At 38.9% G+C, this 17,657-nt stretch overlaps 1 protein-coding gene across 1 annotated transcript in view; it reads left to right on the forward strand.

The window, feature by feature from the left end:
* LOC133021331 (bromodomain adjacent to zinc finger domain protein 2B) overlaps nucleotides 1-17,657 on the forward strand; it is a 47,836-nt gene that overhangs the window by 9,924 nt on the left and 20,255 nt on the right. Inside the window, exons 3-6 of the mRNA XM_061088124.1 lie at nucleotides 14,454-14,615; nucleotides 16,198-16,383; nucleotides 16,892-17,023; nucleotides 17,360-17,559. Of these exons, the coding sequence (XP_060944107.1) occupies nucleotides 14,454-14,615; nucleotides 16,198-16,383; nucleotides 16,892-17,023; nucleotides 17,360-17,559 (680 nt within the window). The remainder of the gene's footprint in view (nucleotides 1-14,453; nucleotides 14,616-16,197; nucleotides 16,384-16,891; nucleotides 17,024-17,359; nucleotides 17,560-17,657) is intronic.

The following is a 17,657-nucleotide window of genomic DNA, read 5'->3' on the forward strand; positions in this document are numbered from 1 at the left end:
CAGGTATGACTGGGATTTGGGACAGCACTGGCATGGTCTACTGGGGAGCCTGAGACTGAAGACCTGCAAGGGCGTCTCCGAGGTGTGCAGATGGCATTGAGGCAAAATTGAATTTTCTTGGGCAGCCGTGGCCAGCTGCCTGCTGTTCCTTCTTTACTGTTGGCATGCAGTCTTTATTGAACAACAGGGATTTTAAGTGTCTCCCTGACTTTATCACTACACAGCTGCACTGTGCATTGATTTTTGCTGCTGATCTAATGAATTAGTTGTTTCTTTGAGTGAACCAGAATTTCTGAAACCCTGAGTCTCAAAAACACTTAAACATTAGCAATGCTAATAAACTGCTTACCATTCTTGCGTAGGCTTAATGCCTTTGTTAGCAGTCTGCAGGGGCTGCACACTAAGGATCTGTGGTGTCAGCGCTCACACCGGTGTAGAGGTGACACCAAGGTGAACGCTGAGTTGTAGAATGGTTGGAAATCATTGACATTCTGACTTGAAGGCTGTAAATGGCTTGGTGGCAGATGGAGTCTTTGTCAAGGAAGAAAAATGGCAGCTCGGGAGCATCAATGCCATTTCCTCTATCAACTCAGCTGGCGGGCTGTGACCTTCTGCTGCTCACAGAGATCACCCAGCACATGATCAATTATCTCATTTCCATTGTTGACTAAGCTAGTGGAAAAGGATTTAAATGTCAGTTTTTAGCGAAAGACTGCATGTGCCATCACGAAACTGTTGTTTGTTGTTGGTGTATAATAAGGAGACAAATTGCAGGCAGTGAACAAGCATGTGTTTGTAAGCACAGTAGAAAACTAAACTGGTGTATTGATGCATATGAAACCAGTACTTGGCAGCTGTTTAGCTCCATTTATTCTGTGTTGTTACAGAATTGCTGTAATTGATTTGAATGAGTTCCATCATATATTACTAATGAAAGAAGATCCTCTGGAGTATAGATATATCACATGGCATCAATTTGGCAAGTGGCTTTCACTGATATTGTGTGTGTCAGATTAAATAATTTGATACAATGAGGATATTTTAATAAATAATATACATTTTTGAATGAGTCTTTTTACACACACTATTAAATTCAGTAATTCTGCTTGACTGTTAACACATAAAATTAAGAATTAATTATTGAATGAACCTGGGGAAAATGGTAACGGTGCAAAAAGCAAATGACATTGAAACCCCAGTTTAATATGTATATATTTTAGCTTAATGGTTGATTTTATTAGCAGATCTCATTGTAATGAATAAACTGTCCTCCTGCAGTAAAATGAATATTGTGTTAATGTAGCCTGAATATTCAGGATATTGTCTTTGAGTGACATCCCTCAGTAAATGTAGAGACTTCTCTTCTTAATAGAGATTATGTTTAAAATTGTATACATACATACACGTTATTAAAGGATTTTTATGTCAATTTAATGTAAAATTAACATGAATCAATAGTTCATTTTGAATGTTAACACAAATTTGAATCTTTTGTGATTACTGATAATAATCTATTATCTAAATAATAAGAAGTTATTTATTTTTACATTGTGACACTACACTTGGCTTTGTCTGCTTCCTTTGGGCATTAGCCATTAGTCATGTTCTCCTCCTCCTAACGCTTACTCAAATGTTTAAACAATGTTGTTATGTAAGGAACAATAATCTAATTTCCCATGTTATTTGTTCTTTAAAGTTCTATGTACCATACACGTGAGACTCTTTGTATGGAGGAGCACATACCAGCAGGCTGATATTAAATTGCCGTGCACCCACCTTTCCTCCCCTGCTTCAGGCCTGGCTGCACACAGCTTTCAGAGGGCACTGCTAGTGTTGCACAAACAGAACCTGTGAAAAAATGTCATCAGTAAAGCTCCATGTGTGTGCAAGGTGTTTTGTTTCACACTACCCTTATGTTAGCAGTGGCAGATGCTGCTTCCTCGTTGGGCTTAAGGTAACCCATTAAATACATATCAATATTAGTCTAGTCTACACCAGGCCAGTTTTGTTCTGTCCTGGAGGTCAGTTTGTAGATGCTGTAAGACAAACATTGAAGTAGATTAAGAAGGCTATGTATTTTGATTATCTGTCAATGATATATGGTGACCTGTTTCAGGGCGATACTGATGATAATGTATGTTGCTGAAGTGATATTGATGAGATATGAAGACCAGAATGGGGTAAAAGTAACGTGGAGCTGATGTATCTGTAGCATGTTGTGATTGAAGACTTAGAATTACTGTTATGGGTTCGCAAATGAAGCACTTGTAGCTTGATCTACTAGTGTTTTAGGTATTTTTCACCTTTTATTGAACATTTTGAAATGAGGGTGACAGGAAATAAGTGGAGAGAGAGGAACAAGACATACAACACATGTTATAGACGTTGCGGTTATATGGCCTAACCGTGTTGTTACCAAGAAACTCCAGACTGTGCAAGTGTATTTGCTATTTAAACATGGGCAGTGGAAGTGTATCATTCCGAAACAAGCAAAGACACTCGCGCTTTGTGCCGTGTGTGAGATAGAGACCTCTGCGTGAGCCCTTTAAAGTGGCAAATGATTCTTTCAGCCCTGGCTAATCAAATGTCAGTTCTCCCCAGACCCCTTCCTCTTTTAGAACAATGAACTTAACTCAGGTCCCGTTCCTGCCCAGAACAAACATAGCAGATAGTGGCACAATCTGCTTATTGCTGTGCTGCATTTTCGTCTTGTTGTTAGGCACAGAGTGTCGCTGGGTATATCTGGAACTGCACATTCATGGATTTCCTGTTATCTGACATGATATTCTGTCTCTTTGTTGTTTCTTCATCATCTATTTGAATGTGTGCAACACAAATCTTGCTCCCTTATTTGATTCCAGTGACTGCTCCATGGGTTTTTTTCAACTAAATAGCCCCAGGAAAGAGAAATCCCCTCAGCACATTCTTATTTGTTTTTCACAAAATCTGAAGAACCATAAAGATCAAGAAAATGTGGCAGATTAAATTACATTTTGGCATGAAAGGTTATATGTTTCTGCTTAGATGTTGGGAAAGAGACAGGCAAGGGTAGAATCTGCACAGTTTCACTTTTCTTCCTCAAAGTGTGACAGACTCTTTCAGTCAGTCAGGATGTTTGTCTGTATAACTGTCAAAATCAAGGACATTTTGATTAAACCTAAAAGTGGTTCTGGTGATGATGTATGTCATTCTGTCACTGCAAACTCGATCATTAGAGATGAGACGGCAGTGTTTTCCTGAACCAAGGCATATTCAGTGCAGATCCTGGTTATAGTCGCTCTCTATTTCACATTAGCTCTGTTTTGTTGGGTTTATAAATTAAGTATTGGCCACCCAATCTTCAGCCAAAATGACCTCTAGTATGTTAATATTTCACAGCTTGTACATATAAACCTTTTAGCATGGACACTGGTGTTTTGTGGCATTTGGTCAATGTCAGCAACACAATAGAACCCACAGTGTCTGACATATAGTCCAAGCTGGTGATGGAAGGATTCATTCAGCAGAGAAGAAGCTCTGCTTGCGATGATAACTCAGAGGCAGAGAGAAAACTACTTATTTTCTGAACACATTCTTCAAAAATATAAATAGTCTGAGTATCCCAAGTGACTTTCCCACATCAATTGAAGCCATGCGTTGAGCAACTCTCCCATGAATTTCAGGTGTTTTTGAGCACCATTCAAATAAGCTCTCCTTTTTTTTCATGCTCTTCCTCATCTCAAAGTCATTGTCCTACGTTTCATCCCATAAGAATTAGCATATTTAAAATAATGAAATGCCCTACTTAGATATATAACCTTCACTCATTACTTTCCAAAATTATAGTGTGAAACATAGTTACGTCCAAGAGCCAAGAACAAAGAATTCTGAAAGGCCAAATCTGTTCCATTAATAATGTTTGCCTTTTAAAAGTAATAGCCTTTGATTTAATGACTTAACAGAAGCAGAATGGGTTTTATTTTAATGATGACAAGCAGCATTGTCAGAGCATTATTGGGGGAAAAATTGTAAAATCTGTCATATCTAGCATAAATGTGCAGAAAAAAACATTACTCATTCATGGAATTTATTTTTAGTAATATCCTTTTAACTGTAGAAACTAGAGTTATGTTATTGTTCTGTTTGTAGCCTGTGAAATACAAGGTAGTTGTAACAGCAGTGGCAGTTGTCTTTATAACAGGAACAGTTTTTTTTAAATTGCACAACCTTAGTGATTGGACTTTATCATACATGTTGGGAAAGATAAAACTGGAAGTTGTTTTTTAAACTTTGAGGATTTCTTCATTCGCTGCAGTCCTCTTAACTGAGTAAATATCCCTCTGTGTGTTTTAATGATTAACTGTCTGAGAAAATTATCATCAGATTTAACATTAACAGGAATTCTTACTTCTCCTTGTCTTAGAAATATTGGATAATGGATAGAAATATAAGACAAAGAAATCCTTTTCTTCTTTATATGTTTTAATGGTGGGTTCTTGTCGTGCTGGACAATGAAACAATACTTATTGTTCGTCTTAAATTGATTGATATAATGCTTTAGGTTGTGCAAACACAGTTAGGAGATATAACACAAAATTGTTCTACCTCAGATTTGCAAAGAGTTTTGCTGTTAAGTGTCAGTCCCTGATCATAGAAAAGAGTTTCAAATAACAACCTTCACTCAGCAGCAAAAGTATATGTTTAAAGTTAAAAGAAATAATGATAATGTGACATTGGATATTGTGATTTTTTTTTTTATTATCTTGACAGCATTTTTGGCCCTATCATCCCTATGTTCTTTGAGGAAGACCAGGTTCTCCTCTAAAGTGTGTTTACAGGGATAGCACATTTGTGGAACAGTTTTTCAGCTGAACACTGATTAGAATTTCTTAGTAGAGAGATCCTGTTACCTCATGATACAAATTGTGAAAAGTTGTTGTTTTAGAAGAGATGAAAATGACCTTCATTATTCAGTGTTTTTGAACAAGCAAGCACTTTTTAATCAGGCTGTTCTGATCAGACCTGTGTTATTCAAAGCAGCTCTATCCAGGCAGGAATTATTAATCCTGCACTAACTGTGTTGTTTTGCCGCTGGCAGACGTTTCACACGAGTATCTCCTCCCTAAAATTATAAATTCAGATTTCCTGCTTTTAGGAAACCAGTTATATTCTAAAGATACATATTTTAAAATAAAAGTCCTCATACTGTTTGTGTTCTAAGTAGTGTGACACAATCCTAAAATATTCTCTCTGCTTATTGTGATGTTTTGAAACTCAATCAGAAATGTAGTTTTGAACTGGATCTCGAGAAAAACCCCATTGTGTCCTCTACAAAACCATTTTTTTGGCTACTTGATGCACTGAATTCACCATTAAAACTTAACACATGGAGAATCGTATAGCAGCTGTGGTGCACAGTGATTGGCCTTGTCAGCGAGTGACAGTTCATACATGTAACCTATAACCAGTGTTGGGAGTAACGGCGTTTAAGTATAACGGCGTTACTAACGGAGTTCTTTTTCAGTAACGGAGTAATCTAATTAATTACTTTTGTCATCGTTACAACGCCGTTATCGTTATTGATAATGTAAAGTGGCGCGTTACTACAATTTGGTTGAATGAAGCGGTCAGTCGGCGATCTCAACCGGCAGCGACTCTGCAGTCGCCGACCAGCCAGGGCTTACTCAGTCTCTCTCAGAGGTCCGCTCCTTAGTTTCGAGGGTTTCCACTGCCTCTCTTTCACTTCCTCCGCTATAGTGGTCACGCTGTTTTGCCGGCTTCCTCCGCACTTCCGCTTTCTCCTGTCCCTTGCGACTCCTTCTCCACCAATAAATAGGCTTGACGTCGCTCGCTACGTCATCATCCGGCGACGGCTGTCAAACAACACTGGTGGGGGGGTCTCTCGATCTGTTACAATATTACACCCCAGCTGCGTGGAGAGAGCTGTCTCACTGCACGCTCTGACTACAGCTCAAGACAGCGACAATGGCGACGAGCCAGGGAAATTCAAAAGTAGCGTTCAATAACTGGAAGTACCGGCACTACTTCTCACACTACTTAATGGCCAGATTTTCCTTTGTTTCTTTTTACCCAAGTTTACATTTGCACTTGAATTTTATTTTCAATATTTATTTTTATATGTTTTAATTCTATGCATCATATGGCAGGCTGCAATCTATTGAGTTCAAATAAATACCAAATGTTCTAAAATACTGTATATAGTGTTTTTATTCTTCAATCAGTTAATATAAACATCTTTGACGTTAAAGATGTTACAGAACGTAACAGCGTTATAAAACATGAAAAATAACGCCACAGTTACTTTGCTGAGTAACTAATTACTCTAACAATGTGGTAACTGAGTTACTAACTCAATTACTTTTTGGGAGAAGTAATTTGTAACTGTAACTAATTACTTTTTAGAAGTAACTTGACCAACACTGCCTATAACATACAGCTTTTTCCATTTGTTCAATTTATTTTCCTCTTCTTTCTCTCTCTTCTTCCTTTCTCCCCTCTACAGATTTATTGCACGTGTTCTCACTGCCACACATATACTGCTAATGATGTAAGAGGAGTTTGAGTGGTTGATATGATGAATATGTGTGTTACAAATGGTGTGCTGTGAAAAAGTAGAGTAGGGGAACGTTGTATATTGGAACCACCCTCTTTTCTTTTAGTTAATTTTCTAATGCTGAGGCCCAAGTGTTAACATGCGTCCTTCAAATTGAAGGAGTCATCACTGATCACTGTTGATCAGGGGAAAGTCACAGTACCATGAATATGGACAGTAGCTTTAGACGCTATCGGAAGTTTTCCCACCTGTATCGATGCATCATGTTTCTCTCTGTTATCCTAATCACGCTCATCGTGTGTTGACGACCCCTCTTGTTTCGTTGTGTTCCAAGAATTGTTATATGTTATATGGTTTTAATCCTGTGCTCGTCACATCAAAGTGACTGATGCAGAGATGTGATGTGTCAGTCCTTGTGCGTCTCCATTAGACGGCTGATGTAAGAGTTCCGCTGTTGAGAACCCTGCTCCCCTTTTGACAGCCCAGCATTATCAAGCTGTAAGGGTGCAGTGCCAATTTCCTGATTAACTCACATTTTACGTATCAGTGACCTTCATTTAAGACATTCGGTGTAGCGCACAGGTGCTTGTTTGAATGTAACCAGCGTCGTCTGCTTCAATAAAGCAGTGGACATATGGACACTGTGTGACTAATGCTTTGAAAGGTTGGATCTGTTTTATTGCTTCATTTGGCACACTGCAGTCCTACTTCCCATTACGGTTGCCATGTGATTTATGTTGTGCTCTTTGGAGAGTGAGCGAGAGAGAGGGGAGCGCTGTATAAAAAGCTGTGATAGCGATGTTTACCTTGATCCCGCTGCCTTTTTTATTTCATCCTGGACTTTGACATTGTGGAGAAAGAGGTTAAAAACCCAGTCAGGTTTTCCGGCACATAAATGCTGTTTGATCATTTGAGGCATGAGGAAGTTATTGACATTGCAGCGTGAAGCCTAAAGGACCGGCAGAACCTTGGACTTTTTATCCTCACTGTCTCTGCTATGATATATAGCCAAAATCACACCGTCAGACGTCACCACACCACCTTCCACCAACAGAAAACAAGCACATACTTCACTGTTGTCAGGCAGATTTTTGCCTCAATGTACAGTAGTTCTGTAGCATAATCCACACAATGTCCTCCTTTTGTCTAACCACGCAAATAAACAGTCATCATAATGTCATGATGTTACAGTAAATCCAAAATAGTATAGGCCGTGTCTTGTATCTTGCTGTGTTTTATTTAGCACTGCGGAATGACGGATAACCTTTGCATCAGCATCCTCCTCTCATGATTAATTTGTAGCTCTCCTTCCTGTCAGGTGTATGCACGTGATTCTTCTTTAGTCCCCAGCTGTGTTTTTTCCTGTTTACACTGAAATGCACCTTTCTCAGTCCACGTTTAATAAACATAGCTTTTAAACTGCTGAATCCCTGTAACATTTTAAATCACAACTGCATTACCACCCTGCTTTTTGTGAATAATTGAAGCGATGAAAACGATGTTTTCTTAAAAATGGAATTTTGTTAAAAAAAAAATTGTGCTAGATAGTATTTTCAAATGATTAGAGTGTAATGTCACAATCAAGTAAATGCAGGATATCACCAGATTTTAGTTTGTTGAATTTTAGTATTTATGAAATAGTTTTCATTGATTCTTCTTCCAGAGTCAGGTCCAATATCTGCACATTGCCTTTCAAATATATAACTTGACATCTAATCTTTGTTCTTCAAAGTGTGCAAAAAATAATTAGAAATGATTTTAAAGCAATGTATTTTGGTCTTTCAGTATTTCCCTTGTGAGCAATATCATTAGACGTTAATCCTTATTAGAGAGATTCCTTCAGTAAATTATGGAGAACAAAATATGAAGAAGTAAACAAAGAGGGTGAATTTGGAATTTGTCTAATTTGTGATCCTACTTATACAGTGTTAATGAGATTATCTGCAAAACTATTGGCTTTCCTACCTTCTCCATTTACATCAAATAGAACTGGCTGCGTATTAGGGCCACGAACAGGTAGAGTGAAGTCCCAGAATGTGAAACTCAGACATGTGTATGCCACTCAATTTAAACAGTGAGGTATCGATTTATATTGAGTTCAATATCTAATATATTAAACTGCTCTAGCTACGCATTAACAACAAAAGTGGAGGTCATTCTCCCTGTCCCAATACATTTTCAAAGCCAACTGATTAATAGCAGCTGATTGGAGGATGCAGGAAATATCTTGTCCGCTCCTTCTCTCTCAACCCCCGCTCTTCTCTCTTCTCTGTATGTGTCTAATTAGAAACTGCAGGTTGAGCTGCAGAATTTCTGGCTAACGTTTGCTGTCGATGAGGCAGCACGCGACCAGGAGCTCCGGGAACATGTCTGTCTGTGCAGAACATGTGGGGCTCCTGTTTCCCGACGTCATTTCCTCCCTCCTTGTGATGATCCCCATGCAAACTGCAAACTGTGCAAAGGCTGCTATATGAGAAATAGCAAAAATGCATTTCTTGAAACATCTGTCTCACTGCAGTCCACTATATTCATGGAAGTATTCAATTCTTGCTTGAGGCAGTCAGAACATTCATGTTTTTTGGTGTGAAGGTCTCTTTAAAAGAATGATGACAGCAGAACACTTGTGCTTTGTGTGTTCCGGGTAATTCTCAGGTGCGTAAATGGATTATTATCCTTGAATTATGCACAAGTGGATTTCTTGCTGGGCTTTGCGTTCTTGCATTGGAGGTCAGACATGTAATAACACTGATGCATGTGGCTATGGCTGTGACAGGCAAATCATGTGAGTAGCTGGTGTTTGAAGGTGTTTAGTAACACTAGGGCAGGTTTTGTGATGGAAAATATTTGTCACAGTGAGACCATACCACTGTATCTGTCATAGAACATCCCAGAGGCTCTCCACTGTAACCAAGGCTGCTCTGCCATCTGCCACCCAACACATAGTCAGGGGTTTTACTCAGTTTCTCTTTATTTACAACCTACATAGCTGCAGTAGCCTGACTGTTCCTCTCCAACCAGCTTTTTACTTCACCTTCTAAAAGGGTTCATCGCTGTGAAGAGCAAACCTGAGTTGACTAATACAGAGTATTGATTATGTAGCAATTAAATGTTATCCTGTTAAATCAGGTTGCACAGGTCCACTCTCTCTGTTGCATACTCTGTGAACACCATCAACTGAAAGGTCAGTATGTTCCCTTATGTAGAGACTCCAGAATATAATAAATTACCCTGTAAAAAGCCAAAACTTGTAGATATATACAGTGGCTTATATATTAAACTAACTAAGCCTATAAGTGTCACCTTATAGTCTCACATTATTACAATAAAATTGCACTCCGTATATCACATACCTAGGGTCCTATACATGTCTGTGTGGCCCTTTATATTGGTAAGAAAAAATGGAAAAGGGAGTCTTAATATGCACCAGATTGAACAAAGTGCTAGATGTCAACACCATAAATGTGTCTGACTTTTATATATCAAGATTTACACATTATTTTATAAGGAAATGAGAAAAATGTCAAAAAGTGCCCTTCACATATATTTTAATGTCGGGGAGAGAGATGATAAATTCTTGAAACTGTCCCTTTAATTGGATCCAAGCTGCACAGAGTGCGTCCATTTTTAAAGTCCTTCCCTCAAAGCCAAGAAAATGTTTGACATTGTACATAAACCCCCACCCCACTGTATCATCGCCAAACATATCAGGTAGTCGTCGGCCTTGAAAAAGGTCCTTCTGCTCTGACTCTGTAGCTAATAGTGTGTGTTAGTGTAGTTTTGCCCCTCGTGCAGGTCAGTGTGATGTTTCCCTTCTCAGCTGGTGGGATGGATAAGACATAACACTCCATCACTTTCCAGGTGGAGTAGGAGTCAGGGCCAGGAACCGTAACTTGTCATCAGAAGACATGACGGAATGAAAAAATCTGATTGAAACGTTCCAGCCGAACTGTGGGTGTGCCATTGAACTTGTTATACACCTAGCCGCAGCAGCAGTACGCACTCTATAAGCGCATGCTCCATACCGGGCCCTCATCCTGCACAACTTGTGGGTGTACACATAAATGGGGAGAAATGAAAACCTTCAAAATAATTGGCTGCATTTCAGCCTGTTCTTCTGCTTGACCTCAAAGAGGGAACGATGAGTGGGGGAGTGAATGGCTTTTTCAAAAATTTGCTTTTCCTGCTGCCACATCTCTCTATCACCTCCTCCCATCCCGGATATCACTTGAGCCAAATGTGAGTGGCATTGCTATTTTTCCTCTGACAGCAGAAGGAATTAATTGTGTTAAGTGGGATGATGGACACGAGCAGTGATTTGTGGTGTTTTGGAAACTGCAGCTGGTGACAAAGCAACCATGTGTACAATCAATCAATCAAGGAGACATAAATGTCTGCAGAGGTGGATTTAACATCGTGATGTAATTCTAATTAGAAGGCCATCAGGGATTCATGGTAATTATAATCAGAACTTGAAACATTTGTTGTTGTTTTTTGGTATTCACACTCTTTTTTAAATGTTTTATAATTTCACTTGCATGGAATACTGTGATGCAGCTCTCTGCCTTAAAACAGTTGCGACACATCAATATATTGCCTCTTTCTCTCCTGTGCCTTCCATTAGGTAAAAGACAGCGTTTGCAGCCGTAATACTGCTGATCCATGCTGAGGAGTCTGTTACTGGATTATCATTGTTAGCATCGGCCATCTGTTACCGTGTGAGAGGATAACGTAGACAGGGAGGAACACACAGTGAAAAACAAATGCTATAGTGCATCCACAACAGAACAAGAAGATATGAGATGTACTCACTGAGACACACAACGCAAGGTGCACATACACAGACAGAATGTGCATCAGAGATAAAACCAATGAAAATTTGCATCTTTGGTGCTACTTAATCCATCACAGTCAGATTAAAACACTGTGTTGGACTTGTTTTGAATTTGTTATCATTTATTTCTTATTTATTTATTCACATTCAGTTTGACAGATCGACACCATTCTTATATATATATGGTTCATTTGATAATGGTTAAAGAAGTTAACTGCAGCCTAGATAACTGACTGACGACAGTAGCTTCACAATACTGTACAGATGAGAGTGGACATTATATTTTCATCCAACAATCAGCAATAGAAAAAGCCCATTTCCCCCCCTCCAAAAGAAAACAACCCAAGCAACCTTGGTGAGGCTTTCTGAAATCATATCATATGACATTGATGACGGGCAAAATAAACTAAACAAGAGTTGGTGGATAACAGCAGAAGAGTGAAACTGGCAAAATTAAGGCAATGTTCAGACCTCATTTTTATCAGGGGTTTGGAAATCTTGGTACTGAGGCCAGCTAAATTATTTCTGCTTAAATGTTTTTGCATCTGCGGCGACGTGTCAGCTGAGTTTGTTTGCTTTGTCACAGCAGGGAGCTCCTGTGTTTGAGCTTGAGCTTTTTCTCTCGGGAGTGTGACTGTTCTCCTAACGATCATATATGTATCTCCTGCTTGTGCTTCAATTTGCCTACACATTACAGAAAAGTGCTAAGCAAAAGCTTATTATTATTATTTTATTATTATTATTATTTCAATATGTGTACGTCAAGGGAGTTGCAGAATATAAATGAGTCTGTTTATGTATGTCCTTACACCTGTAATGGAAATTAGATAAAGCAGTGTATGCTGGGATACCATCCAACTCGTGACCTAGAGAAAGAGTATGCAAATGTACCAAGAGGGCTGAATTTTTTCCAGCTATTAAATATTATTTCATGCTCCATATTTGTTATACGAGCTTGCCTTATACAGCCATCAAAATAATAAGTTGTGTACCATGTATTCCACATTGTACATAAAGGGAAAAACCTTGCTCTAACAGTTATTTGAAGCCGTTTCACTCTGTTGCAGTTGAGATGTCTACACAAAGGGCTGTTATTATAAGAAATGTTGTTTAATAACAGTTTGTGATACTGTGTCATCACTCATAACACTTTCAGAGTGTTTTTATCATTGGCTAATGGTTATATTGTTTATTTGAATAGTTATGGCTTATAAATGATTGATGGTGTTTTGTGCTTTCTTTGTCTGATTAGAATCTCTTTCTGTTGATGAGTTCATTGAAGACATTTTCCCTCAGAGAAGACGAGCTGTATTGTGTTTGTTGAGTCATACTCACACATGGGATCATGGTTTTGATGCAGTCATTTGCTCTGTAAATCCTGTAAATACAATACATTTCATACATGCATCCAGCATTTGGTCATGTCCTGGTTGTGTGACTTGCACTGAATCTGCTCATACGTTTATTACATATAAATTCCTTTGTATTTGCTTAAAAACATTTTAATTTCTTGTAATGAAGAAGGGTGGGCTTTGTAAGTGCTGCAAATGTACTTCATTACAGATCAGGGTTAGTGGATATATTGTAACATACTTACAGTACACAGATTATATATACATATTTTTAGCTGTGCTAGATTTGAACATTAACTATAGATAAAAATAATTCAATTTGGAATTTGTAAAGGAAATTGAGATGTAATTTCACGATTCTCATACGCCAGTTTAATTATCCAGCAGAAAATAATGACCTCATAATGACATCATGTCTGCAGCATTTCACTTTAATGAAGTGAATTATCACCAAAATGTGGAGTATGCAGAATTTATCACACACACTTTAATCCCAGTCAACACTCTCGCCTCCTCAGCTGAATATTTAATTTCTACAACAGATTTAAAATTAATACACACTTAAGGTTTTCCCATCAGCATACTGCACATCTTAGCTTGACAAATGAAGGCTGATGAAGCAAGGTCAAATTTATACTTTTTTTTAACGATGCATCATAAATATGAAAGCACCTTTTGTTCTTCGCTCTGCACAAACCCCGACTCACTACGGCAGGAAAACGGTGGCCTTATCAGTGAAGCATGGCCGCAGCCTTCATGTCATTTACGTCTCATCAGTGTCGTTCCTGGTGAGGGATGATACTTGATATTCAGAGGGTGGCTTTGTCTCCTCAAATTAATCAGCTGCTCCTGTTTTCCTGTGCAGAGGAGAATCACCAGGGAGATAGAGAAATTGTTGTTGTAATGTACAATGCTATACCAAAGGCAGGCTGCGAAATACAATCTGCATGAATACGTTATGTGGGCTTTTGTGTTCAATGAAGTCTGAAGCAACAGACTGGGGATATCAGCTGCACTAACATCTCTGCGGTTTGGGACGATGATTTGGATGATGGGCAAAGTCATCAGAGAAAATGGTGGAGACTGTGATTACAACCTCTGTGTATTTATCTGTGTTGATTTAATATAAAGGTTGCGGAGGGAAAACAGGAAAATGTGCTCCCATGAGAGTGAACATTGAATTTTCTCTTGAGGCTCACAGCTTCATTAGATTATCACAGCTTGGATGGCAGCAGCTTTACATTAAAGAGCTCGGGAACCCCTTGATATACATCAACAGCTTGTTGTCTCGTGTGTATATTGCTGTTGTATCTACTCTGTTTTATCCGTTGTCTCTGTCATCTCTCCATATCCCTGTGCTGCGTGATTGTAAGATTGTTCTTACGTTGATGTGTACTAGAATAACACAAAATCACTTCATTTTTCTTTCAATCAATGTGTTGTTTATTAATCATTCCAGCATTAACAAAATCAATGAAATACTTACTTGTCTGTAACATGTTTCTTTCAAATAGGACACCAAGAGACTCGGAGCACTAGCATGCAGATGACGTTTTTTTTATTTCACAGCAGAAAGCCAGTATTGTGGTGAGCCTAATTCAGTTGTGTGTCAGAAACTAAGTCTCAGTGGGGTGTGTGGCATGTGTGGGTGTTTTTTTCCTCTCCACTTTTTTTCTTCTCTTACATCTCTAAGTATTGACTGGATTGTGTTTGACAGATATGGAGTCTGGAGAGCGGCTGTCCTCCCCATCTTCAGCCCCGTCCTCCCTTCACATGGCCTCCTCTTCAGCCAGCTCCTCCCCTGCACCCCCCCACACGCCCTCCACCAAATGCAGCCCGGTCCCTAACCCTGCAAGCAGTTCCCCTCTCACCACCTGTGGTATGTACACACACCAAAAATGGTTTTCAGAACTATTGGATATAAACAATTTAAGCACATAATCCAATGTGACTCACAGGTAATTGTTTTAATGTATGATTTGATTTTTGTCAGGATTTTGATGTTTCCCACATTTTGGTTGAGAAATAATTTGAAGCAGGTCAAGGTTTGAATGTGTGGTGCTGCAAATTCCATTTCAACGAACCCAAAAAACAGCCAGGCTATTAATAAGTGTATGGTAAATGACCATTCTGACTGACTAGCTGTCATTTAAAAACTACACTTCTTCGCAAGCTTTTGAGAGAAAAAAAAATGGAAGCAAATCTATTCAGGGATTCTGTCCAACTAAAAGCTATGCAAAGCACTGAATTAAAACTGTGCAACAGTAAGGAGCTTAAGACACCTTCCTCTAGTCTTAACACGTAACAGACAATTTTGATAGGAATGGAAGGGCTGTTGAATTAATGAATGCCAACAATTAAGAGGCTGTGTACGCCCTTGTGGATGTCTTTTGACAACCTTTAGCTCCAGTTTATCCCGTGTGATTTGACGTGTCTGTCAGTCCTCACACTGCGCATGCAGCCGCCAACATCCTCTTGTTTTCTCTGAATACTAATTGTGGTCAGAGCCATTATGCATTGAGCAAGCAGCGATGCATAAGCTGTCAGATTACCCCTGACCACAAAATAATTTGCAAATTTACATACCCTGGTTTGTGATTTCTTTTTTTTGCTGTCATTATAAAATGCCCCAAAATTATTTTTTTGTCATGCTATGACAATGAGGAACACATTAGAGACTCTCATAAATTATTCATTTATAAGCCCCTCACACCAAAACGTGCAGAGAAATTTCCCTAATAATTTGTTTTGGGCTGAACACTTAATACTGAAAGTACACTGGCACGTTTGTAGTTGCTTCTATGTAGGATGGTAAACACCCTTTTGATTGGAACTACATTCAGGTGTTTATCACTCTGACTGGTTGAGTTTATCTAAGAAACTTATAGCATAGTGTCCCAGTCCAAATTGGTATATGACCTGGTAATTTTAGAGAAGTTGGTAATAGTTCCGGAACAGCAGGAATTCATTATATATAGCCGAAGCTGAAAACTTGACTCTTAAATAATAAAATCTGTGTGGTTTTAAAACTTTCCCACTCCACATTCACATCACTTTAATTTTTGTTTTGAAATTAGCTAGGATTACAGCTAGAGGTCAGGGTTTAATACCGTATGAAGAAGTTATACAGACAAATATACATAGAACTTATTGGCAAGGTCGTAAACATCAATCAGTTGTAATCAATAAATATCTGTTTTACTATGATTAGTTGTGCCATACCCGAAATGGTAATTATTCTTAGTAATGGTTTTCAGACTCTGAATATACACAGTAGTATAGACATAATAGTCTATACTGTGTCTGTTGTTAGCTAAAGCAGTTTTGAACAGGAAGTGTGCTTCGTCTTTATTGAGTATATTATTGTATGTGAATGTACGAGAGGTTCTAGATAAACGGATGGCCTATCTAGATAACAAGAATGATGAATTCCTCCCTCGATAAGATCCTTTCTTCTCCAGGCCCTTTGCTACAGATGACCGGGGATGCGTGTTTAAATCCGTCTGGCAAGCCCAACAGTTTTCCCTTAGTCGCTCATCCTGCTTTTGGGCTCTACGCTTCGAGTTTAGGCCGGTCTGAGTTTGGAGGTCTTGGTAGTCTGGGTTTATCTGCCATTGCTGCTCACCCCCAGTTTGGTACATTTCCAGGTAAGGAAGCTCAAGATGCAGCGGTTTTAATCCTAATAATCAAGGTGATGCAAAATGTCTGTAATGGAAATTCTTCCTTTAGGGAAATACTTTGCAAATGGTAAGGACAGTAGTATTTTGTATTGTCACCTGCTGATCATCAAGCAGGTACATACAACAGCATGCCTATCCTTGTTGTCATACTTTATTTTGATGGGGAGAATGAATATATTTAGGACATAGTATTGTACATTAACTGTAATAATTTGTTGTCTGAATTTTCAAGGACAAAATGATGATTGTATCTTTCTGGATACTGTTTTGTAACTAGGAAATGTCAGTAGATGGGGTGAAACTACAGAGTTCCAGATCAAATGCAAGACCATACTCTGAACTGAGTGATTAGCGCTGTTATTGAGTTGGATAAACTGCTGCTCTCCCAGCTTGTTGACAGATTGAATTCTCTGTATATCTACATCAGATAGAGTGGCTATTTTTGACTGTACGGTGTCTCGCTCCCACACTCCAGACTGGTTTTGGCCATCTGACGCACATACCAGAGGAGCAGCAGCCTTCTTCCCTCCTCTTCTGGGTCTGCATCCTGTATTTACATCAGCCTTCAAGAGCCAAGATCCTGCTGACGCCCAGTCCCGTACATCAGGTTAGCTCCTGTTCTAGGTCATACATGTTGTAGCAGTTTACAGATACAGAAAGCTTTTACAGAAAGCAAAGAATAAGACCATAAATTAATGTTTTGTCCTTTGGGGCAGCAACAAGGGCTTGTCACTGACTGATGAACTAGCAGGCAGCTGTCCTTACTATTAATGTAAAGGATTATACTAATACAAACCTGCTGTTGATATTATGAGACTAACCTTGCAAAGTGTTACTGGTATTAGTCAGGTTGTTTTTCTCTCTTACCCTCTTGAATAGTTCTCCTTATGTGTTTGACTCATGTTCCTCGTGAGTGTCCATCTGACGAAATGTACAATGCCAGTTTCTGTAGGTGTGAATGGAACAGTGAATGGAACAGTGAATGGGCGGAGCAGTTCCTCTCCTACTGGGAACTCTGCTGGGGACGCCAGTTCATTTCCAGCAAAGGCAAACAAGGATAAAACTAAGGCCAACAGTCAACCAAAGAGCAGTCGGGACCCAGGCCAACTCTACCAGAAGAGTGTTCAGAAAACAAAAGAAAAGGTAAAGTTTTGGTCAAGCCCTTAAATGTCCTTTCTTATTTACAGTATGCATGAAAGTCCACTTCACTGATCTGTTTAAATCAGGGGTCTCAAACTCAA

The sequence above is a fragment of the Limanda limanda genome, chromosome 16 (assembly GCF_963576545.1).
Source record: "Limanda limanda chromosome 16, fLimLim1.1, whole genome shotgun sequence".
NCBI lineage: Eukaryota > Metazoa > Chordata > Actinopteri > Pleuronectiformes > Pleuronectidae > Limanda > Limanda limanda.